Genomic DNA, 24,869 nt, shown 5'->3' with positions numbered 1-24,869 from the left:
GAGACCAAGTCCTTCATCTTCTTGGTAACCCAGATCTCTTCCTTTTCTGTGACACTGGACACCACTCTATTTGCATTTTAGCAAAGAGCTGCCGAGAGTTTAGGATCAGAGACAGAATGTGACAATCCATGTCATCTGTGCAGAGGACAGACTAACCTGAAAGAGCCAGAGAGGATTCACTGAACTGTGCTGTACAACATATTAAATTGGGCAGAGACAAGAGACAGGTACAGTGAAGCAACAGGTAGAGGGGATAGATTCACAGAGAAATAGTTCAAATCAAGAAGGAGATTATATACATCAACAGAAAGAACAAAGATCAGTGCTAATTGCTGACATGTTGGGGTTTGCTGAGGGCATGTTCCTGGTTATGGCTGTTACTGAATTGATTCTGGGACTTCTGGGGAATGTTTTCATTGGGTTGGTCAATGGTAGCAGCTGGTTCAAGAACAAGAGAATCTCTTTGTTTGACTTCATCATCACCATCCTGGCCCTCTTGAGTATTGTTCTGCTGTGGATTCTCTTCACTGATAGTCTTTTATTAGTGTCCTCTTCCAAAGTACGTGATTCAGAGATTGTAATGCAAATTATTGATATTTTCTGGACATTTACAAACAGTCTGAACATTTGGCTTGCCACCTGTCTCGGTGTCCTTTACTGCCTGAAAATTGCCAGCTTCTCCCACTCTACATTCCTCTGGCTCAAGTGGAGAGTTTCCAGGGTGGTTGTGTGGATGATGTTGGGTGCATTGCTCTTAACCTGTGGTAGTACCATGTCTCTGTTCAATGAATTTAAGATCAATTCTGCACTCAGAGGAATTAATGGAACAGGGAATGTGACTGAACACTTCAGAAAGAAGAAAAATGAATATTATCTGATGCATGTTCTTGGGACTCTGTGGAACCTCCCTCCCTTAATTGTGTCCCTGGCCTCCTACCTTCTACTCCTCCTCTCCCTGGGGAGGCACACGCGGCAGATGCAGCAAAATGGTACAAGCTCCAGAGATCCAAGCACCGAGGCCCACAAGAGGGCCATCAAAATCATCCTCTCCCTTTTCTTTCTCTTTGTATTTTACTTTCTTGCCTTTTTACTTGCATCAGCCAGTCATTTCCTACCAAATAATAAGGTGACTGTAATGATTTGTGAAATAATTGTAATGTTTTATCCTGCTGCCCACTCATTTATTCTCATTCTAGGGAACAAAAAGCTGAAGCAGACATTTGTGGACATGCTCCAGTGTGAGTCTGGTCATCTGAAGCCAGGGTGCAGGGGACCTTTTTCCCCATAGAGTAGTAGACGGAATGGGGTGGAGCCCAGGAGTCCCTCAGCCTGGCCCAAGACTACAGGACTCTTTGACCACCCATGGTACCAGTTCTGTAGGAGAGAAATACTGACTGCTTTGCCCTGGTCCCACCTGGGGACCCGTACCGTGATGAAAGCCACATTTCTCATGGTCTCTTTCTGTGGTTGTTTTGCAGGGGTGGTAAGGAATAAAGTAGTTTTAAGGAAATGTCAACGTAGTTGGAACACTCACTATATAGACATGGAGCTGTATTTTAATAATAATCACCTTACCATAATGAGTCTGATTACTAGTTTCTTAAATTTGATACTAACAGTGATTAACTGATGTAAATAAAATTATGTGGTAGACTTGAGGAAAAGGGCCAAAGCTTTGCAGTCCTGTAGATGTGAGTTTGAATTCTGATTCTGTCAATTTTCCAAGATTTTTGGCCTCAAGTGAGTTACTTTAATAGCTGCATGATCCTCTCTTCCCCTCATCTTAAAATGTGGACTATAACATAGATTTCACAGGGTATTAGAGATTCATGAGATAATGTGTGTTGACATTTTTAACACAGTGTTTTGTGTAACGTACTCAGTAAGTGAAGGTTATTATTGCAACTAATATTGAGTTATGCAGCAACAGCAATGCCCATAGGATTCCAGTTTCCATAAACCCACTGTGTAATGACAAAAATAGTGGAATGAAAGTCAAGAATCTTGGATTCTAGGTCCCAGTCTTATATTTCATGATCGTTTTGCTAAAGTAAATTTACAAGCAAATTTTTTTTAATTAATAGATTGGGCAAAAGCCCAAGCAGTTTTTTTTTTTTAACAAGATACATGTCTGACTTTAAAATTATGGAGTCTTATCAAATATAATGTAAGCAGTTTTTATAAGTTTAATCAATTTTATTTAAATAGAAGTATACAGACATTCTTTTATTTTCTATAATTGAACAATTTTGATAAGTCAATGAGAATATTATTATTTAATATCATGAAGAATTCTCAAACTTGTGAGCATATTCAGTTAGAACACATAGAATTTCTGAATCCGGATTTCTGGCACTAATGGAGATCTCAGAGATAGAGTGTTGTGGCTACAAATGTGGACCTCAAAGCCAGACAGCCTAGACAGCCTGTGTTTAAACCCTGGCCCTGGCCCTTACGAACTGGGTGACCTTGGGGAAGCTTCTTTTTTTTTTTTTTTTTTTTTTTTTGAGACAGAGTCTCACTCTGTTGCCCGGGCTAGAGTGAGTGCCGTGGCGTCAGCCTAGCTCACAGCAACCTCAAACTCCTGGGCTCAAGCAATCCTCCTGCCTCAGCCTCCCGAGTAGCTGGGACTACAGGCATGTGCCACCATGCCTGGGCTAATTTTTTCTATATATATTTTTAGCTGTCCATATAATTTCTTGCTATTTTTTTTTTTTAGTAGAGACGGGGTCTCGCTCAGGCTGGTCTTGAACTCCTGAGCTCAAAAAATCCACCCACCTCGGCCTCCCAGAGTGGTAGGATTACAGGCGTGAGCCACCGCGCCCAGCCTTTGGGGAAGCTTCTCAAGCTCTCTCTTTCACGTTCTCTGTTTGTAAAATGGAAATAATAATAGTATGTTGTTTGATTGGATTATTGGAAGGAATGAGTAAGTTAACATGAAAAGTGCTTAGAGTCTTACATGGAGTAAATAATAAATATTGTTATTGTTGTGGTTGTTATTTTGTGAAAAGGGATATATTTTGACATAGGATGAAGGTTTACCACATTACTGGGCATTTGGTCATATGTAACCAGAAATTAATTTTAGGATTGTTTTGGGATTTATATATTCATTTCTAAAATTACAGGAATAAAATGTCTTTTGGTCTTTGGTTTGCTTCTAAAGTGATACTTTGCCTTTTGAAGCTGGTAGGAAAATTCCTAATTCTGACGCCACCTAAACTTCACTTTAGAAAAGGTATCTACTGAAACTTAAAGAATGTTTTAAGATTCATTTATAATTCACTAAAATATAAGAATTCTAAAATTGGTATTTTCCCCTGCATAATAGTTCTACAATTAATAAAAATCTGTGCGTCTTTTCAGCATAAGGGAGTTTAACTATGGAAATCTGTGCTGTCTTGATTGACATCTGCTTTGTCTACTGTGACTCCGTGCTCTTTAACTTAGCCTCACCCACTCTTGAACACTTGTTTCTATTTTTTGTTACTTTGACAACTTCTCTGCCTAACTCTCACCTTATGGTCCTTTAACCCTAACCCTAACTCCTGATTCTGTCTAGTGGCTTAGGTGTTGGGATTTTTCTCCCTTTAATTCAACATAACATCACACTAGAGGTTTTGACTTGGGTGTTCTTTGGCTATTAGTGCCTTCAACTAACCTTTATAGTGATCCCTCTCTTCTGTTCCCATTGTGGCACCATTAAATGCTTCCCTGACTTAACAGATTTAGATATGGCTCAGTGAACATGATGATATTACCACTACTGTTCATTTTATTGGCACCAGTAGTGTTCATGGAAAGTACAGAATTCTCTGAGTCGGAGTCTGATGTAGCCGATTTGGTTGCCTGAGAGGAAATGTGGCATCCCCACTTCAACCCATTCCCAACTCCTTCTTTCAGATAAATTTGGAGGTGACTCCTAGAAAACCTCAGACTTTGTTATGTTACTTCAGCCATATGTGGACTGCCATTAATCAAAGTTGGGGGTGGGAGTAGAGGTCTCGGTGGTGGGTGAGCTGCTGAGGAACAGAATCTCACCTGTTGCATGAGGCACAATGATGGGAAGTCTGGCTTTTTTGGAGAGGTTATGGTCTTCCAAATCCGCAAGGGAGAATGCCTGATCTGACAGCTCCTCACTGAATCCTAGGGCATGGGATAGATTTACCTAATGTCTTAGGTTCAGTTTCGAGAAAGCCTGGTACGTGCCATCTTATTTATTTTGTTTTGCTTTAGTAGTTTGGGTTCAAGAGGATGGTAAGTGAAAACAAACCATATAAACGTTCCAATGTTTCTCAAACAATTTCAATGCTTGCCAATGCTCTTTACATTGTGAAATTTTCCTTATATTTTCCAAAAGTAGATGAGCAGGGCTACCTAGGGGATCTTAAAGTTATGTTTGTGATTTTTTTGATTTGGGATAGGTTGAAAGGAAAGTCAATGTTATTTATTTAATTCTGTAAGAGGTTCTGTTTTAAGAATGCAAAAGTGACCTTATAACCTCCAGCAACTGCTGATAACAATTATATTTTATTTTCTGGTGTTTCTATATTTTGCTGAACTAGAAAAATATATAGCACAGCTATATATAGTCCAGCATTAGAATGTTAGTTCTAGAGTGACCCCACCACTTACTAGATGCATGATCCTTGGCATGTTTCTAAACTTCCTTGGACTTCACTAGAAAATATGTATGCTTCATAGGATTGGTGTGTGGATTAAATAGGACAATGTATGTAAAGCATTTTAACAACCAAAGGATAGTAAATGCACAAGAAATATTTGCTACTGTCAAGGTTAAGCCTGAAGTATCTACCTATAGAGTCCTTTTCTTATGGTGGTGAATCCAGAAAGCATGTTGTTGCTGACAGTGGGAGAGAACATGAGGTAAGGGGAAGCCTACTCCTTCCAGCCCCCGTAGGGTGGAGGGAAAGAGAAGAGGGAGAGAGAAAGAGACTGTAAGTAGGGCAGGTGAGAGTCCTGATTTTCCCCCACTTTGAGGACTGGTTAAAAGCTCCTAGTCTGTAGTCAGTGGGAGCAAACCGTAGGTACAGACTCAGCCTGTAGGCTGCGGCACACAGAGGACCTCTTCCTGGAAGCCAGAGGAGACAAGGCCACTGAGGTGAAGAATACAGACACTTCTCTGGTGCCATGAGGTAGAGTTAATCTCAGCCCTCTCCCCATATACCTGGACTGTGGTTAAAGGAGAGAAGCATGGCGTGGAGAGGATGTCTTAGAGATTTTTGTTTTTATATCTAAAGAGACTAAAAATTTTAAGGACACTGATTATATCATTGGATCAAAACACTACCCCCAACCAGCAGGTGGGGACGCAGGAGAAAAATCGTATCCATTATAGATGAAATAAATAATCTGATTTTTTTTCCTCAGCACATTTGCACTTGTAGAGTGATTAATTTTGTTGACTCCACTACAATTAACTTGTCATTCTGACTTGGTGGAACTTGGCTGATTGCCAGAGCAACATTTCCAGGTTAACACCCAGAAAAGTATATTTTTAGAAGTTCATCAGTGGAATTTCCTGGGCATGTTCTATCCAGCCTTAGTATTCATCTGTTGCCAAGTAGAGTATTCGTAGCCAGAGAGGGAAGATTTCTGAACTAATTTTTCTTGGTTGCAAAGGCTTTTATCCTTATTGTGCAGCTAGCAGATCTTTTTGATAAAGGGATGAGTTTGGCTAGCTCCTGAACGCTACTGTAATATTCCAGGATTAAACACATTTCTCACTCCTTTTTGATTCTGGCTTACCTTGATTCCAGTCCATCCATTTTTTCCCACAGACATTTAACACTCACTCTGTATCAAGCACTGTACTAGACACAGTTCCTGTTCTCAAAAACATCACATCTAGTATGTAATAAAGAAACAGAAACAAGCATCATTGAAACAGATGCTTCAGATATAATGAAGGAATTATTCTATCACAAGAGGGTACTGGCACAGGTGATCTTTGTCTCCAGCCCCCTTTTGTAGCAGCCATGAAAGTGCATGGCTCACGTCTCTGCTGTGGGGGCACAATTGACTGATGGTTCCAGCTGCTGAGTCCACAACTGCAGGGCCACACTTCCTACAGGCTTTTCCCAGCCAGTGATGGGGCACTGTGGAGTACTAAGGCAGGTCTGTTCTGCTGAGACATGGGACTCCTCCAACAGTTTTGGCCCAAGTACTCTCCATCAGTTTGGTTGAACGTTTCTTGGAATTGTGCTGTAATTTAGGACTCTCCTTGCCCAATTCTTCTTCCTTTCCCCTCCCTTTTACAGCTGTCAGACCTACCTTGCTATGTGAATACTCCACTAACCTCCTCTGGTTCCCTCCCACCTAAAGTCTCTTGCTTGTCTAATCCCATTTCATCCTGTACTTTTGGAAAGCCTGAATGAACACATTTTCTTATTTAAATAAGCTCTTTATTACTAGTACAGATCATACAGAAACTCACTAAAAGACATGCATGTATAAATATGTGTATGTGTTCTAGTGCACCAGAATTCTGGAAGTCATCTTAAATTCTTCTATAACCTCAATATGCATTTGGCCACCAGATCTCTTTGGTTATACTTAAAAAACATTTCTTTCAAATGTCTCCTGGTCTCCATTTCCACGCTTTTCAACCTATCAGAGTGACTACAACAGGATTCTAACTAGTTTTCTGTTTCCAACTCCATCTCCTTCCTGCAAAGCATTTCTACATTACTTGCATTGTATTTTTTATACAGTGAATATGGTAATAATGCTCCCCCTCTTAAAGTCCTGCAATGGCTCTCCATTGCTTTGGATAAAGTCCAAATTCCTTAACTTGCTACACAAAGCCATTCATCATTTGGCCCCTATTTTCCTTCCTACTTTTATCTTCTCATTCCTTACTTCTTCAAAAGAATCTTGAGCTACTAGTTCTCAAGTATGCCATACTTTTCTTGCTGCTAACTGTTACATACGCTGCTTTCTTTGCCTAGAATTCTCTTTCTCACACATCAGCTGTGTTAACTCCTCTTATTCTTCAAGACCGGGCCTTCTTTGACTCTTTCAAGTAAGGTGCACGTATTCTGTGTTTTCTTAAGGTACTTGCCTCTGATCACATTACTATGTGTACCTACGATGGCATAGATACTTTGTGATTTATCTTTCCAATTTCATCTCTCACCACTTCTCTTCCTTTCTTTGTACCCCTCCACTCTTCTGTTTCCTGAACCCATTACATGCTCTGTCACCTCTGAGTCTGCATGTAGAGTTCTATTCTGTTTTCAGTATCTCTTTCCTTCCTACCCTATCTTTTTTCTTGGGTAACCTCTTTGCATATTTCAAGACTGAGTTTATGTATCTTTTCAAGGAAGCCTTTCCTGAACCCCCAGGGCTATATTAAGTGTGTCTCCTGAAAGCTTCCATTGCACTTTTTGTTTTTCCATATTATAGCACCTAAAACTCTGTTCTCTAATTGGCTATTTGTCTGTCTCTCCCACTGTTCTTTGTATTCTTTGAAAGCAGGGTGTGCTGTGGGTGATTCTCCTCTATTTCTCCAGCACCCTACATAGTGCCTGGCTGATAACTATTTATTGAATGAAAGAACCAATGAGGGGCAGTCTAGTGTAGTAGAGCTTAGTCTCAGAAAGACTTTCCAGCTTAGCCACTGATTTGCTTCTATGGTTTAAATGTCACCTTCAAAACTCATGTTGAAATTTAATTGCCACTGTAACAGTGTTGAGAGGTGGTCTTTTAAGAGATGATTAGATCATGGGGGCTGTGCTCTCATGAACAGATTAATGCCATTATCACAGGAGAGGTTAGGTTTGCAGAAGTTTGGTCCCTCTTTTTTTTTTTTAGATAAAAATATAAAATATAAACTTTATTTCTCAACATAAGCTCCATCAAGGTCAAGACACTTTTGTAAGTGATGATACAAGCCATTTAGTCCATCCCTAAATAATTGAGGGCCCTGGGAATTTAACCATGTCAGTGCCATCTTTTTTACATTGTTAACTGAAAAAAGATGGGTACACTTTACAGATTTTTTAAGATTAAGTAACAAAATGAAGTCTGAAGAAATCAAATCAGGACTATAAGGAGGTTTTCCCATTGAAAGCTCTCACAAAATTGGCCTTGTTTGATAAGCAGGATATTGTTATGGTGGAGAAGGACTCTTTTTTTTTTTTTTTTTTTTGAGATAGAGTCTTGCTCTCTTGCCCGGGCTAGATTGCCATGGCGTCAGCCTAGCTCACAGCAACCTCAAACTCCTGGGCTCAGGCAATCCTCCTGCCTCAGCCTCCAGGGTAGTTGGGACTACAGGCATGCGCCACCATGCCAGCTAATTTTTTCTACTTTTAGTTGTTTGGCTAATTTCTTTCTATTTTTAGTAGAGATGGGTCTCACTCTTGCTCAGGCTGGTCTTGAACTCCTGAGCTCAAACGATCCTCCCGCCTTGGCTAATTTCTTTCTATTTTTAGTAGAGATGGGTCTCACTCTTGCTCAGGCTGGTCTTGAACTCCTGAGCTCAAACGATCCTCCCGCCTTGGCCTCCCAGAGTGCTAGTATTACAGGCGTGAGCCACTGCGCCTGGCCAAGAAAGACTCTTTAGTAAAGCTTTGCTGGGTGTTTTTCTGTCAATGGCTGCCAAGAAATAGATGTGGTCCAGTCAAAGCAAAAGCAGATCAGTTAAGAGCAAAGGTTATGGCAATAGTCTTTCGAGATGCCAAAAGCATTTTGCTTGTTGCCTTTCTGGAGGGCTAAAGAATGATAACATCTGCTTATAATGAGAGTGTTTTGAGAACGTTAGCCAAAGCTTTAACAGAAAAACACCCTCTTTCTTCTCTTGTTCTCACACATGCTTTCTTGCCCTTCCACTATGTTGTGAAGCAGCAAGAAGGCCCTTGCTAGATGCCAGGCAGATTCCAGCACCATGCTCATGGACTTCCCAGCTTCCAGAATTGTGAGCCAAATAAATCTGTTTTCTTTATAAATTACCTAGTATGTGGTATTCTGTCATAGCAGCACAGAATGTACTAAGACATTTGCTATGATATTAGACAGTTACTTTCTCTGATCTTTATTTTCCTCACTTATAAACGGGGATAACCATATCCTCCTCCTAGGATTATTTTAAGGATTAACTGATATAAGATACCTGGTGCACTGCTGGGAATGCAATAAACACTTGAAATACTCAAGAAATGAAAGTTTTCTTCACTTTCCTAAACTTCATGTAGTATTCTTTTGAAAAAATTTCAAATTTTTAAATTCCTGCTTATTCATGATGACTGACTTCACTTTTCAGAACATCATCAAAGGAGCTAAGTGTCATCCTTTTGCTTTGACTGTTTGCCTTAAAGCTTCTCCTACAGATCTGTCAAGTAGTAGAGTTTGGACCCATGGCTGCAATGCCTGCCAGTGGGTCTTTTGGGCTCTAATAAATATTCAGACTTACGAGATTATCTTAGGCCACTGTGGCACCAGCCTGTCCAGATGGATATCATTTAGGGACCCAGCTTACCAGCAGGGCAGTGTCAAGACTTCCTCTTTTGCAGAGTCCTTGCTGCAGGCCATACAATTCAGGTGCAAGGAGAAGAGATCCACACTAGTGTAAGGGTGGGAGCTGTCCTAAATTAAAAGCTTTATGTCCAAAAGGAGACAATTTCTCTTCTAATAATTTCATAGACATAGCTTCTAGGGTCATGTGAAGGAACACACACATGAGAAGAGTCACCATACTTAGGGAAGCCTAATGCGTGGAGTCTCTATAAGATATTTATAGTTCACTTATAGTTCCTTCCAGTCAAGATGCCAATTAGGGATTTTTTTTTTTTCCTTGGCCTAAAAACACACTTGATGTTCTCACTCTTATCAGGCTGACAAGGAGAACAGAGTTAGAAAGTTTAACTGAAGGTCAAATTCTCATGCAGAGAAAGAAAGGGTTCTGTTAACCCTTTTCCTATAACTTCTAACAGAACCAGCTTACTCACTGATCATGCTAGCCAACCTGACCACAAATTAATTATAGTACTTTCTGCTACTGAGAACCCAACAATTTGGCATATCCCACTCAAGATGGGATCTATTACTGTCTAAACTGTACTTCCCCCCTTTTTTTGGAACATTTATTTCTTATGTCTTACTTTAGATGTGCCATTAGATTGTTAATTTGTGACCTTTCTATCCTTTTGTGGTAGGCATTTAAGGCTATGGATTTTCCCATTAGGGCTGCTTTTGCTGAATTCCACAGATTTTGATAATTTGTGTCCCCTTTGTCATTCAGTTTGGAGAATCTTTTGATTTTCATCTTAGTGTCATCATTGATCCAATAATTGTTCAGTAGGAGGTTGTTTAATTTCCATGACTTTGTGTAAAATTTGGTGTTTCTCTTGGTGTTGATTTCTTGTTTTATTCCACTGTGATCCGAGAAGATAGATGGTATGATTTTGATTTTTTGAATTTATTGAGCCATGATTTGTGGCCTAAAATATGATCAATCTTGGAGAATATTCCATGTGCTGATGAGAAGAATGTGTAATCAGTAGTTTTTGGGTAAAGTGTTCTGTAAATATCTATTAAGTCCATTTGTTCTAGAGTCACATTTAAGTCCATTGTTTATTTATTTATTTCTGCTTGGATGATCTGCCCAGTTCTGTCAGTGGGGTTGAAGTCCCTGACAATTATGATGCTGCTGTTTATCTCTTTGCTTAGACCTAGCAGGGTTTGCTTTATGAATCTGGGTACTCCTGTGTTAGATGCATAAATATTTAGGATTGTTATGTTTTCTTTGTTGAATTATTAACCATTATACAATGACTATCTTTGTATTTCTTTACTATGGTTGATTTAAAGTTGATTTTATTTGATACAAGAATGGCTACACCTACTTTCTTTTGATTGCCATTTGCATGAAATATTTTTTTCCATCCCTTAACCTTGAGTCTATAAGAGTCCTTGTGAGTTATATATATTTCTGGAGATAGTAGATACTTGAATTATATTTTTTTAATCCGTTCATCCAGCCTATGTCTCTTGAGGGGAATTTAAACTGTTCACATTGATTGATAGAATTGATATGTGGGATGCTGTTCTGTTCATTTGGTTGGGTAGTACTTTATTGCTTTGTTTTACCTCTTGTACTATTGTTTTATATGAGCTCTGAGCTTTAGCTTTTGGGTGGTTTTACATTGTTGTGTGACCATCGTGTTGATCCATGTATAATGCAGTTGTGAGTATTTTCTGCAGGGCAGGTCTAGTCTTGACAAATTCTCTCAGTGTTTGCTTGTCTGGAAAGGTCTTTATTTCTGTTTCATTTATGAAACTTAGTTTTGCAGGATACAAAATTCTAGGCTGGCAGTTGTTCTGTTTGAGAAGACTGAAGATGGGGCCCCTATCCCTTCTGGCTTCTAAGGTCTCCATTGAGAAGTCTGCAGTTAGCCTGATGGGTTTTGCTTTGTAAGTTACTTGATGTTTTCTCCTTATGGCTTGCAGGAGATCCTCCTTCATGTTGACTTTGGCCAGTCTGATGGCTGTGTGTCTTGGTGATTGCCTCTTTGTGATCAGTCTCCCAGGTGTTTGTTAAGCTTGTTGTATCTGGATGTCTAAATCTCTAGCAAGCCCAGGGAAGTTTCCTCTATTATTCCCTCAAATAGGTTTTCCAGCCATTGTGCATTTTCTTCTTCACCCTCAGGGATGCTTATGATTCATATATTTGGCCATTTTACATAATCCCATAATTCTCCTAGGCTTTGTTCATTCCTCTTAACTCTCTATTCATTATTTTTGACTGAGTTAATATGAAAGAGTTGTCTTCAAGCTATGATATTCTTTCTTCTGCCCAGTCTAGTCCAGTCTTAAAACTTTTCACTGTGTTTTGTATTTCCTTAAATGAATTTTTCCTTTCCAGAAGTTCTACTTGGTTTTTCTTTAATATGTCTGTCTCTTTAGTGAATTTTTCATTCATTTCCTGAATTGTTTTTTGGTTTCTTTGAGTTAGTTTTCCATTTTCTTTTGAATTTCATTGAGTTTCCTTACAATCCATATTTGGAATTCTTTATATTATTTATCCTATTTAAATGTGGTGTAATATTTCAACTTGATTACTTTAATACAATCATGTATTTGATAGATAATTAATTGGAAATCTGTGCTATAATTTTCCCTTTAGTTATGACCTTGCTGGTTCGGTGTTTGCCTGATCAACTGACCTGGGCATGCCACTGTCAGTGCCATTAGTTTTGTGTAAAAAGCTTCTCTAAGCACCTAGGCTCCAGCTCAGGGAATTCCTCCAGGCTAGCTTTCCTGTCATCTGTCTTAAAATGTTTCATGAATTTAGTCCCCTTTTTTTAGAGCTGTTTATCATTATATCCTAGTTCCTTTTTCTTATCTATTCATATTTGGATTTGGTAATAGGACTTTATGCTGTACGTTGATGCTGACTTGGTAACATATATGTGGCTGCATCCAGGATTGCACCTCTATTTCACTCAACTGCTAGAGTAGATAAGAGATGCTATTCTTTTGCACTCACCTATGGCTCCTCATAATATCATTTGCCAGGCATAGTGTTCCCTTTACTATCTGAGCAATTACAGAGAAATCAGGCAATGATATGCCTAGCTATTTGTCCTGCAAAACTACAACTAAAGTACTATTATGTATATCATACCAGGGTACTTTGACAGTTAAATGCCTAAGAGGAAATAGCCACATGTGATCTAAACATAAACCCAGATTTGTAAAGGAAACATATGAAAGGGCTGACATTTTTTTTCTAAGCAAAAATAGAACACAGCAAATGATTATGGTGCAAATCTATGTATGAAGATAGAGAATGCAAAGCAAAGGAATCATCATGAAAGGATGGGATTAACTGAAAAAGGCTTCCTTGAGAAGGTACCAGGTCCTTGAACTTGATCTATTAGATAACTGTAAATCACTGTAGGTGTCAGGGATTACAGGAGTGGCGTTGGCATGAACAGAATGACAGTTGGAGAAAATGGCTGCAGCAGCAACAGATTACAGGGGAGAGAGAAGTTGGATCCCGGTAATCCATGGATATGTGGATGGGAGGTAGGTGGGTAGGAGTGAGGCATGGGGAGTCCCACCATATTCTGGGGTTGCTATGAAGAAAAACTATGTTTTCCGTGAAACAGTGACAGAAACAATGCTGGACTGGAGTGCTCTAATTTGGATCTGAAGTCCTTGGAGCCTGCTGTGACTCCTCCTTCTAGTACTGCTGCTCTTGGAGGAGTGGACTCCCAAGTTCACCTAGGCTTGTTCTAATTAGGCATTTCTAAGGAAAACAGGATATGAATGAAGAAATAGTAATGCAATCCTTGGAAGATTTGCATCTCAGTAAAAGCAGCTGGCTCTTAAACCATGAATAGGTGATTTTCCATCCTGGTGAAAAATAAAAAAGGAGCCATCCTTCCTGGCTGGATACTGGTTCCTGCTTATACATTTCAGTATTTCTTCTGCCCCCACCATCAGCATCACAACTGCTGAATCCTCAGTGAGTAAAGATGCTTCAGGTATTCTATTTCTCTGCTATTATTCTCTCAGTTATTTTTACTATTGTAGGAATCATTACAAGTCTATTTATTACAGTGGTCAATTACAAAACATGGGTCAAGAGCCACAGAATCTCCTCTTCTGATAGGATCCTGTTCAGCTTGAGCATCACCAGAGTTCTTATGCTGGGATTGTTTCTACTGAATATTACATGGTTCTTCTCTTCACATGGTAAAAGGTCAGACTTCGTGTCTGTTTTTTTTATGTTTTCTTGGATGTTTTTGGATTCTAGCAGTCTCTGGTTTGTGACTTTGCTCAACAGCTTGTATTGTGTGAAGATTACTAACTTCCAACATGCAGTGTTTCTCTTGCTGAAACGAAATATCTCCCCAAAGATCTCCAAGTTGCTGCTGGCCTGTGTGCTGATTTCTGCCTTCACCAGTCTCCTGTATGGTGTGCTCAGCCATACATCACGTTTTTCTGAACTTGTGGCTAGTAGAAATGGCACATTATTTGATGAAGGCATCTTGTCTTTGGTGACCTCTTTGGTCTTGAGCTCATTTCTCCAGCTGATTATTAATGTGACTTCTGCTTCCTTGTTAATCCATTCCTTGAGGAGACATATACAGAACATGCAGAGAAATGCCACTGGCTTTTGGGATCCCCATTCTGAAGCTCATGTAGGTGCTATGAAGCTGATGATCTATTTCCTCATCCTCTACATTCCATGTTGTGTTGCTAACCTGGTCCATTATCTCCCTTTTAATGCAGGGTTGGATGTGGGGACCAAATCCATTTGTATGATTTTTGCCAACCTTTACTCTCCAGGACATTCTATTCTCATTATTATCACACATCCTAAACTGAAAACAAAAGCAAAGAAGATTCTTTGTTTCAACAAATAGTGGAATTTCAACAGTAAGCACTGTCTGGAGTCACCTCACCTCACGATTTGGGAGTAAGATTTTCTCTGTTAGCAGTTTTCTCTGTGATCTGAGGAATTGTGATTGCTAATTTAACATGCTAGACATTTGAGTGCTTATCTGTAATTTTTTCTGCTGATATTTTTAAATAAGTCACATTTTCTAATGAATTTGTTGGAGGCATTACTTATCACATATTTTGCATGGCGATTGCATCCCTGGATAATGGAAATCATCACATTGTTCCATTGGCTACTGAAGTGATAATGGGAAGTTCTCCCAAATTAAGAAATACATTGTGGTGCACATGATTGGTTAAATTTTTGTGGTTTAACTGAGGAGCCCTGGATGAGGGCTCAGCAATGGGTAAATGGTCATTGGGAGCCCCTAGCCAAGGAACCCTTAGGACTGAATTTCTAGGTTTGTTCTGGAAAGGAAGAAAGGGTCAGAGCTGATGGGTAGAGGGAAGTGGTTAGTATTAAAGAAGCCAAATCCAGAATAGTTCTAAGGATCTTAAAATCCAGGGAGCTAGGCTAAGATCCAAAGCAAGTGCCAAATAGTGAAATTAACACCATCTGAGTGCAAATTTACAAAATACCATACCTCACCATATGATATAGAATTCAGTGGAAAGCTGAAGGAGCCCTTGGACTTGTTATGGGAGTACTTGACTTTTGGTGAATTTATTTCATGTTTATGCATTTGCGTACAGCACAATTCTTCTTCAGGAGAACACTGTTTCTGGGATTGCAACAGAAGGACTATGCATCCAAAGCAATAGGAATCTGAAGACAAGTTTTGGACTGGGAGTTGGGGAATAATAACTTATATTTATATAGTTTTTTGGTGTTCATATTATGCTTATGTAGTATTTATGCAGCTCCAAGTAAATACATTTTCAAATTCTACAAATTACCTGACTTTTTGCATTTTAGCCTCTAGAGTCTTGACTGAAACATTTAGTAAGAGTTACTCAAACCAGTATTTTATTCTATGAAACCTGGAGGTATTTATCGTGTTAGATCTTAAGATCAAGAGATAAAAGGATTATTAAATGATTAAATATACACTATGTCATAAGTCTAAATGAGTATCAGAAAACCTCATTGGTCCCCTAATATCTATTCTCTCTCCTCTCTTGCATGGTAATCAAATTGTTAGCTGTACAGAATTTTGGCAGCTAATTACATTGTACAGCTTCCTCTTATGAGTAGATATTGCCATATTGTCAAGTTCTGCTAATAGCATGTGAGCAGAAGAGATTATGTAGTTTCTAGGTGGTGGCCCTAGGGCAACCATGCCCTCTCTTCTCTCTTTTCCCTTTTCTTCTGACCCAGAATGCTGATGTCATGATTATCTATCTTAGATCATACAGACGAGGTGAATCCTTGGGGGTAGTGGCATGATTATCCATCCTAGAGTTGGCTGCATGGTTCCTGACACTGTGGAGTTTCCATACCAGCTTTAGACCACTTACGTCTGAACTCCAGGACTGTTGATGAGAAATAAACATCTCCATTCTTTCAGGCGCTGTGTTTTTGGTCTCTGTTACTTTAGCCAAATAACTTATGCTATATCATAAAACATACAATAATATATATTTTTATGATAAAATAGTATGCAATTATTTACCATATTATAGTAAGAGAAATTTTTATATGGCCTAAGTGAAATCAAAATAAACCATAATGATACAATGCCAATTTTTATAAAAATATGTATATATGAGAAAAGTCTAAAAGGAAATATATAAAATGTAAATTGCAATTATTTTTAGGTGGAAAGTGTTGAGTAATTTTTCTTTACATTTTTCAAGTTTTCTATGATGAACATTTTTTATAATTGGAAAAAACATACTTTTAAATATATACAGTATATGCACTCTGTCTGTCTATCTATCTATCTATCTATCTATCTACCTGTCTAAAGGACAGATAGGGAGTTCTGATGTCAACATCTAGTTTCTCTTCACTAAGAAAGGTAAGCAAATAGGCTCTATTCCATTGTTCGGATCCTTTTTCTTGTATTGGTAAAATTCTGCCAATTTGTTTCTTTGTTGTCCTACACTGTCTTCATTTTTCCCCCTCTGGGTTGGATGTGCTTGCTGTCTTTGTGTTAGAAACGTTTTTGCTGTTTGAAGACAGTCTCAAGTCTTTGCTTAGGTATTTGCCCAAAGTCCTCCTTAGGCACAGTTTTTTAGCGATGCTGTGGATTTATAGTTTTGTTATTTCTAGTGTGCTCTGCTAAATACCCACCACTAAGTACTTGTTAGCCAGAAATTTTTTAAAAATCATGTTTTTTTGGTTTGTTTTTTCAAGACATGATAATTTACAGGCTCTCTAATATCAATATTCAATATCCTGCATCTCCCAGTATTCACTGCCTATTATAGGAAAGGGAGGGGTGTTTAAATCTTTATAAAGAAGGGTCACTTTCTGAAGTGAAGGGCAGGTGTCAGGACAGTGTCTTTACAACCTCCTGAAATACCCAGTGTGGTAGCTATAACTCAGGGCCATTGCCATTTAACTTTCAACTGCGACAAGCCCAATATTGTATGGGCTACATTTACACATACTGTTTTATTAGCGCATCCAAACTCTTTGGTAATGTAGGCATTATTGTACCTATTATATAGCTGAGAAAGTTAAGGCACAAAAAGCTAAGTAAATGGTTTATAATAGTAGAACTAGGAAGGGTATATCCAGAGCTCCAACTGTAGTCTTCTGACTCTAAAATCCAGTTTTTTTTTCCCACTGTTTCACAAGGTGGGTGGAAAGACGCAGGACACCGTGGGATCATGCTCAATTAAACAACCTTTTTTTCTAGGACAAGAAGAAAATATTCAAAATGATGTCTGAAGCAGCATGTATCCAGGCTGAAAATCCACCCAGGGCTGCTGCTGATGTATAAATAAGGGGAGTGGGGGGCGGTGTATGAAAATCTTGTAGGTACTTAGTTTCCTTAGGTAAATCAATGTCATGTTATCATATACACTCTGGGATTTTAGGCCCTGAAATTTATATGATATATATATATATTTTTTTTATTATTATTTTTATTTTTTTTATTTTGAGACAGAATCTCACTCTGTTGCCCAGACTAGAGTGCTGTGGAGTCAGCCTAGCTCACAGCAACCTCAAACTCCTGGGCTCAAGCCATCCTCCTGCCTCAGCCTCCCAAGTAGCTGGGACTACAGGCATGCGCCACCATGCCCGACTAATTTTTTTATATATATATATTTTTAGCTGTCCAAATCATTTCTTTCTATTTTTAGTAGAGACAGGGTCTCACTCTTGCTCAGGCTGGTCTCAAACTCCTGAGCTCAATCGATCTACCAGCCTTGGCCTCCCGGAGTGCTAGGATCACAGGCGTGAGCCACTGTGCCTGGCCCGAGATATATTTTTAAATGAAAAAGTTGTAACATTAAAGAAGAAACAATTTTTAAGTTTCTTTTCAATGTTGCTACTTGGGAAGGAAGAGACCAACAGAAATTTGATGGGAAAGTAGATACAATTTCTATAAGAAGTAAATAAAATTCTTAAAAATTTCAAGGATATGAAATTTGAAAGTTTCTTTATATTATTTAGATTTCACTTAAACATGTTTGGCTTTGGGTTTCCCTGATCATTGTTCACAGCATTCTGTTGATGAGCCAATTCTAGTTGTGAAAGAAAAGAAAGAGAGAAAGAGAAAGAAAGAAGGAAAGAAGGAAGGAAGGAAGGAAGGAAGGAAGGAAGGAAGGAAGGAAGGAAAAAGAAGGAAAGAAAGAAAGAGAAGGAAAAGGAATGAAAGGGAGAAAGAGAAGGGATTACTAGGAAGGAGTCTTTTAAAACATGAATTGAAAATGGCTTCAAATGCCAGTCTCAAGGTAAAATTGAAACTTACTAAAGCATTTAAAATACATTTTTCAATAATGTTCTTTTTTACAAGTTAAATCTAGAGGTGGATCCTCTAGTCTAGCCCACTGGTTCTCAAAGAGGGCTGGGAAGGTAAGAAGCATGTCAGAGTCCACTGGGAATTTTTTTTTTCTTTCTGAATTTTATATGCCCTGCCTCCATTCCTTCTGGATATGGGAGTAGAAGGGGGAAGTGGAGTTTGACAAGCCTCCCTAGGGATTTGGATATTGTAGTCTAAAGAAAGGCACAGATATAAACTTCATTCTCCCCCCTAAGAGAACAGGCCAGTTTCATTCCATAAGGGAAAAAGTGTGAAAGGAAATTCCATGTATGTATGAGAATTTGTCTGGCATAGATATTAACAAGGAAATGATATGGGTTAATGGGGGTGAGAGAAGAGGAGAGGAAAGGGGAGATATGGAAGGTAAGGACAACAGAAAGAGGAGAGGCACAATCCCTATACCCTCCTCCCCACACCTAGAGGAGGCATGAGGTCAGCATCGTGTCAGAACAGATTAATCGGTCTCTGGATTGTGGCTGTGTGGGTATATGGGGTCTAGGAAAGGGGGTGACTATAACTCTGCCTTGGGTCAACAGGAGGAAGCAAGATGCCCTGGGCAGATGACTGGATGTGTGTATACCTTGCTTGCAGATGAGGTATCTAAACACAGGAACATACTTGATTGGTTTGATAACATTTCTGACTTATTTTAAATACAGGAAAATTATTTGTTTCAATTTTGCTGCTTTCACAGTTGGGACAATGACTATGGTTATAATGATCTGAAATCCAGGTATCTCAGGAGAAGAAATAGTTAAACATATTGATATGTTTAACTATAAGATTTCAGTCTTTCACTTCTATGTGTTTTAAGATGCCTGGATTAATCAGTCTCTCATCTTTTTTTGTGCTTTTTAGAGAGTCTGGAATTGTGCAGAACTGGTTGCCTTTCTCTAGAACAGCAACTCAGTTCATCCTGGGTTTGCATACTGTGACTAAAAACTTCAGGTGCTCTCTGACTTTATTGAAAGGAGTGGTTATGGAGAGAAATCACCAAGGAAGGAAAGAAAAATAACATTAATTAAATGACACTACTTGCTAGGCAAAAAGATAGGTAATTTTTTTTTTATCATCACAACAGCTCTGTGAGGTAAATGTTATTATCATTTTTATAGAGCAGAAACTAAAGCCCAGAGGGGTTAATTGACTTGTTTAAGGATACAGCTACTAACTGGTTGGGCTGGGAGGCAAATCCAAATATGTCTGACTTAAAAACACATTGCCTTTTTGCGCTTGGTCACAAGTGCCTTATTTGTAAGTATGTCTAACAGAAAGCTAGTCCTGAGGCTTGTTCCCATTCAGGCTGGTACTAGCATGAACCCGTGAACACTCTGCCTTGGTTGGGCACATATCCAGAAAGCCCCGTCTGTGCTGTGTTGCTTGACTCTTAGCAGGATCTTTCGATGTTATGGGAACATCTTAGTCCTCTAAGTCTCCTCTCGATAGACAAAATTCTCAAATTGCTAAATACATAATTCACTTACAAACGATGAATGCATATCTGAGTTTTATCTAGCTTTTTAAAAACAAAGTGTTAATTTTATAATATTTTATAGAGAAGTTGCAAATTGAGTACAGAGTGTTCACATATTTTCCTCACCCAGTTTCTGCTAATGTGAATATTTTACATAACTATGATATATTTTTACTTAGTCTCCTCTAGTCTGTGACAGTTTCTCAGCCTTTTCTTGTTTTTTATTACCTTAACAGTTTTGAAGATTACTATTCAGGGATTTTGTAGAATGTCCCTCAATTTGGGTTTGTCTGGTGTTTTTTTTCATAGTTAGACTGGGGATCCTGGGCTTTTGGGGGAAAGTACCACAGAGGTGGAGCGCCCTTCACATCCCATCACATCATAGGGTACGTGCTATCAACAGGACTTGTCACTGGTGGTGGTAACCTTGATCGCTTAGTTAAGATGCTGTCAGCTAGGAACACTGTAAAGTTACTATTTTTACCGTTTCCATACTGTATTCTTTGGCAGAGTCGTTAAGTCCAGCCCAAACTCAGCAGGAGGGAAATAACCTCCACCTCCTAGAGAGTTCCCCACATTTTGACTGCTACATTTAAAAATTCTCCCTCCCCAGATTTTCACACTCATGGAAGCAGACATAAGTAGTTCCCTCTTTTTCATCTTGCAAAGTGCCCTCACTGACCTGCTGTTACTCTATTCACTTTCTCTACCCTGAGCAATGCTGCCGATGCTTATTATATTCTTCCTCGAAGGTTGTGATCCTTGTTGTATCCAGCGCCCTGGATGGTGTGGTTCAGTGCTTCCTCCTCCGTCCAAACACCTGAATTCCAGCACCAAAGAGGCCGCATTGACCAGTGAGCAAGAACTCCTCCTCTTCATAAGGCAGTAGGGAAGGAAGCTGGAAAGACTATGAATATGTACATTTATAAATTTTGTTCCTATTAAACATGCTTATTAACAACATGCTTGATCTGCTCAATTTCTGAATATGTGGACTAATATAGCTCATTAAGATAAGAATTAGTTTGCTCAGGTTAACAGCTGCTACTGAAGAAGCAGTTGCCTTGTCACCATCTAGAGGCAAAGTAGCTATGGTTTTGGGAAGCATTTAAAATTTTGTACAAGAATAAGAAAATGCTTGCAGTCATATGTAGGGATGGAGCTGTATTGAGTCTGGCAGTAGGAGGGAGTGAATTTTTGGGTGAAAGTACCAGGTTTTTGAAACCAACGTTTGTTCTTTATTTCTTTCCTTTCAGTATTCTTATTCTGTGTAGCATAGACTGCTCTGCTGATGCTGAGTGTAAAGCCATAATTTGCCCCTCTGAGGGTCTCTTCTTTTGTTTGTATTCTACTTGATCTTTCATTGGCTTTCTTTTCTTGGTTCAGGAACTGTGAAAATAGTTGAGGGCTCAGAGCAATGGAATATAGGAGCACAAACAGAAGGGACTTTGGTAAAAAGAGGTTGTATGATACTATTATGGCAGACACATTTTGGTTGTGTCAAAAGTAAAAACCAAATGGTTGCTCTAGTAAACTAGAAAGCACTGAGGCCATTACTCTCCAAATACTCCTTCTTTGCAGCTCTCATTTTGAGGGCTGATATGCTGAACAGTCCCGTGTGGAAATGAAGTAGCCACTGTGGTTCACAGATTTCTCTCTTGGAATTTATTGTTTTGAAGTTAATATTTATCCTATCTTCTGTTTGTTTTTGCTTGTTTTCTTACCCTATCCTTTCCTTTGTTTTCTCTGTTGTCATTGTAATAAAGCTTTGTATAAATACAGCTCTCATGTTTATATATTCAAATTACAAACATGTTAAAACTATTAGTTATTTTCCTCTCCTACTAGAATATAAACTCTATAAGAGCAGAGACTTTGTTTCCTTCACATTTTTTTCCAAGAGCTTGGAACAAGGACTTGGCACATAGTAGTCATTTAATAAGTATTTTTCAAATAATTGATAAATGTCATACTTTCCTTTTTATAACATGAAGTGACTTGCATTTGCCACTGTCTAGATTCTCAGAATGTCTTATTTTGGCTTTGTGAAGTTAGCTAGGGTGGGAGTAGGATTTCAGGAGACTGTACTCTGGGGTCTCTGTCCTTTGGAAGTACAGTCTATAACTGTGGCTTTGTACCTAATCTTAGATCCCAGGCCAGCTTCATGTAGATCCAATGAAGGTGGGACTGTTACCTTCAAGAACATTTCTTCTGCACACAGCTATAACATCTTTGGCAGATGATGAATTTCAGCCAGTGACAAAATCTGAGTTCTGAGAAGTGACATGGTCTACCATAATACTGGTACCACCCTCAGGGGATCTGACCTCAGCCAGGAGCTGTATGTATTCATCATTGCTGAAGCAGGGCACTTCTTGGTTCAGCAGGGACAGACTATCCTCCCCAGCCATGCTGACTGCCACCCTTGGGATTGCTGATGCTGGTTGTAGTGGCTGAATTTCTCATTGTCCTGGTTGGAAACAGAATCCTTGTGGTCTGGAGTTGTAGAGAATAGGTCAAAAATATATGCCCTGGGCATGAGGGTTGGCCACTTTCTCCTATGCAGGCTGATCATGGTGGCCTCTGGTTCCTCTCTAAGCCTGTTTCCACTTTTCCAGAGCAGTGGTTGGCTTCATCATCTCAATGTCTTCTAGTCCTGGTAAGCCAGGCCAGCATAGGATGTGGTTTGCCACTTTCCTCTGTGGCTTCTACTGCATGACGATTATGACCTTTGGCCACCCTGATTTCTTGTGGTTGAAGAGGAGGGCCTGAAGCCTGGGTTTTTGGTTTCTTCTAGTGTCTTTCAAGAAACCTTTTCATTTCTTAGCTCCTGCTGGCTTGAAGTTTTGCAAACCATTAAGAGGAATCAGCAGCATCCTGTACCTCATTTGAAGTCTGTGTTATTTTTATACGTTGCAGTCCAGTGCAGAAAACTGACTGATGTGTGGTGTTTTAGCTCCAGCATGCTGATTGTCTTTCATAGAGACATCATGGGAAGATGAAGGACCACACAGCTATAAGGAGGGTGCTCAAGCCAAGGTTCATATTGCTCTAAAGTTCCTCCTTTACATGGTTTCTACATTGACTAGCCTCTTTTCCATCATCTCCGAATCTTCCCCCTCCGAGCTCACCACTGTCTCCATCTCTGTGACACTCGTGTCTGCCCATACTTTCCTCCATTCTATCATAATGTTCATGAGGAACCAGACTTGGCAGATTCTGTGGAAGATGGCATGTACTTGGAGATCCTAGAGGCCACAATGGGGGAGAAAGATCTAGGCCCTTAGCTGGATAATTGACAAGAGTAAAATTAATGAAGATTTAAGTAAAATAAGTAGATTTAAGTAAAATAAAATTTTTATTCTCAATTCTTCTTGTTTCTTCTCTGATTTGGAAACAAAATGAGAGGGTAACATGAAAAACAGGATAGAAACCTGAGCTATTGTACTCTAAGCAATGCAAAGTGCATTATTTTAATAAACTCTGAAGTCAAAACTGGGTTTTCATATCTTGCATGGAAAGTATCATATTTTTGCAAATAACTGCAGATAATCCAATTTTCTTTGCCAATACACTATGTCTCTCTGATAAAAGGAAGTAGAAGATAGCAGTAATTTAAAAATAATGTGTGTTTTAAAAATAGATGAACCTGTATACCAATTGCTGGATATTTTTTAGGCAAACATTTTTCTTAGCAGAATTGACTAAATGATTATCTCGATTCTCTATCTGGTTTAGCTTCTCTTAGCACGAGCATTAAAGTAGTCTGTCAAAAACCCTTTTATATTACTGAAAATTTTATGTTTTAGGCCAGACTAGGCTTTCTGGAAACATATCAGTTGGCTACCATGATCTGTATAGCAAGTTCCACTGCCCAGGCTAGGTTGGGCAGTTGGGGAGATAGAAGCACTATGTTTCTTCAAAAAGTCATCAAAGAAACCCTGCTTTTAGACAGGTTTAAGCCTTATCTAGATTTTCTGGCCAGTGGAAGGTCATGACCTTCTCTGTTTCTCCATTGCCTGCAGCCAGGGTTTTGGGGCGCTGGGTATTGGAGCTGGGTGGGGTTGATGCAGAAGGAACGCTCCCTGTAAGCGAGGACTGTGTGGTGTTCACTGCTCTGTCCCCTGTGCCTAGTACGTTGTAGCTTGGCACATAATAAGCACTCTGTAGCTCTTACCTGAAGGAATGGAAATCTAGTTATACAATCCCTCAGTTATTAGTGGAGCAACTGAGGCCGAGAGAGGGGTAACAGCTTGCCCATAGCTTCACGGAGAGTGTGAGGCAGTGCTGTGGCTGGACTCCAGATCTCCTGGTCCTGGTATCACCCTCCTGTCCTGCACACCCATGCTGCTTTCCAAAGAGACCCACTTGGCCTTCCTCCTTTCCAACCCAATTGCTGTTTCTCTGCGTTTCCTCATAGTCATTGCCAGCCTGCTTTGAACACTGTACTTGTTTTTTTATTTCTCTGTAGCAGCACAAATGTAGTAGTTTAAAGTGACATACACTTATTATGTCATAGTTTCTGTGGAAGAGTTTGGGCAAAACTTAACTGGGCCTTTTGTTTAGGGTGTCACAGCTGTAATCAAAATGTTGGCTGGGCTTTATTCCTTTTTGAAGCTTATCCAAGCTTACATGGTTGGTGGCAGAATTCAGTTCCTTGTGGTTGTAGGACTGAGGTCACCTTTTTCTTGCTGGCTGTCAGCTGGGGGCTACTCTCAGTATATAGAGGCCTCATGCAGTTTCTTGCCGTGAGCCTTCTTATAACATGACATCGGGATTTCTCAAGCCCAGTAGGAAAATCTCTCTCTTCCGGTATGGCCCAGTTCAAAGTTCAAAACTTTCAACTGATTAAGTCAGGCACACCCAGAATACCTTCTTTTTGATTAACTCAGAATCGACTGATTTGGGGCCTTAATTACACCTGCAAAAGCTGTTCACCTTTGCCTAATCACAGAAGTGACATCTCATCTTATTCACAGTCCTACTCACACTCAAGGATTATTAAGGGTGTATATACCAGGGGA

At 39.3% G+C, this 24,869-nt stretch overlaps 2 protein-coding genes across 2 annotated transcripts; both read left to right on the top strand.

The window, feature by feature from the left end:
* Nucleotides 1–337: 337 nt before the first annotated feature.
* TAS2R3 (taste 2 receptor member 3) lies at nt 338–1,288 on the top strand. Its single transcript, XM_045564134.1, has one exon. The coding sequence runs from the start codon at nt 338–340 to the stop codon at nt 1,286–1,288; it is 951 nt and encodes a 316-aa protein (XP_045420090.1).
* A 12,173-nt stretch (nt 1,289–13,461) lies between these two features.
* TAS2R4 (taste 2 receptor member 4) lies at nt 13,462–14,442 on the top strand. The gene has a single exon (XM_045565256.1). The coding sequence runs from the start codon at nt 13,503–13,505 to the stop codon at nt 14,394–14,396; it is 894 nt and encodes a 297-aa protein (XP_045421212.1). The 5' UTR covers nt 13,462–13,502; the 3' UTR covers nt 14,397–14,442.
* The last annotated feature ends 10,427 nt before the right edge of the window (nt 14,443–24,869 follow it).

This window comes from Lemur catta, chromosome 11, assembly GCF_020740605.2.
Source record: "Lemur catta isolate mLemCat1 chromosome 11, mLemCat1.pri, whole genome shotgun sequence".
In the NCBI taxonomy this organism is placed as follows: Eukaryota; Metazoa; Chordata; class Mammalia; order Primates; family Lemuridae; genus Lemur; species Lemur catta.
The sequence above is the reverse complement of the archived record's forward strand: the minus strand, read 5'-3'. Positions and strand labels throughout refer to the sequence as shown.

Bases quoted from the DNA above. Each gene is read 5' to 3' on its own strand.
- TAS2R4 (XM_045565256.1), top strand. From the start codon at position 13,503: ATGCTTCAGGTATTCTATTTCTCTGCTATTATTCTCTCAGTTATTTTT.
- TAS2R3 (XM_045564134.1), top strand. From the start codon at position 338: ATGTTGGGGTTTGCTGAGGGCATGTTCCTGGTTATGGCTGTTACTGAA.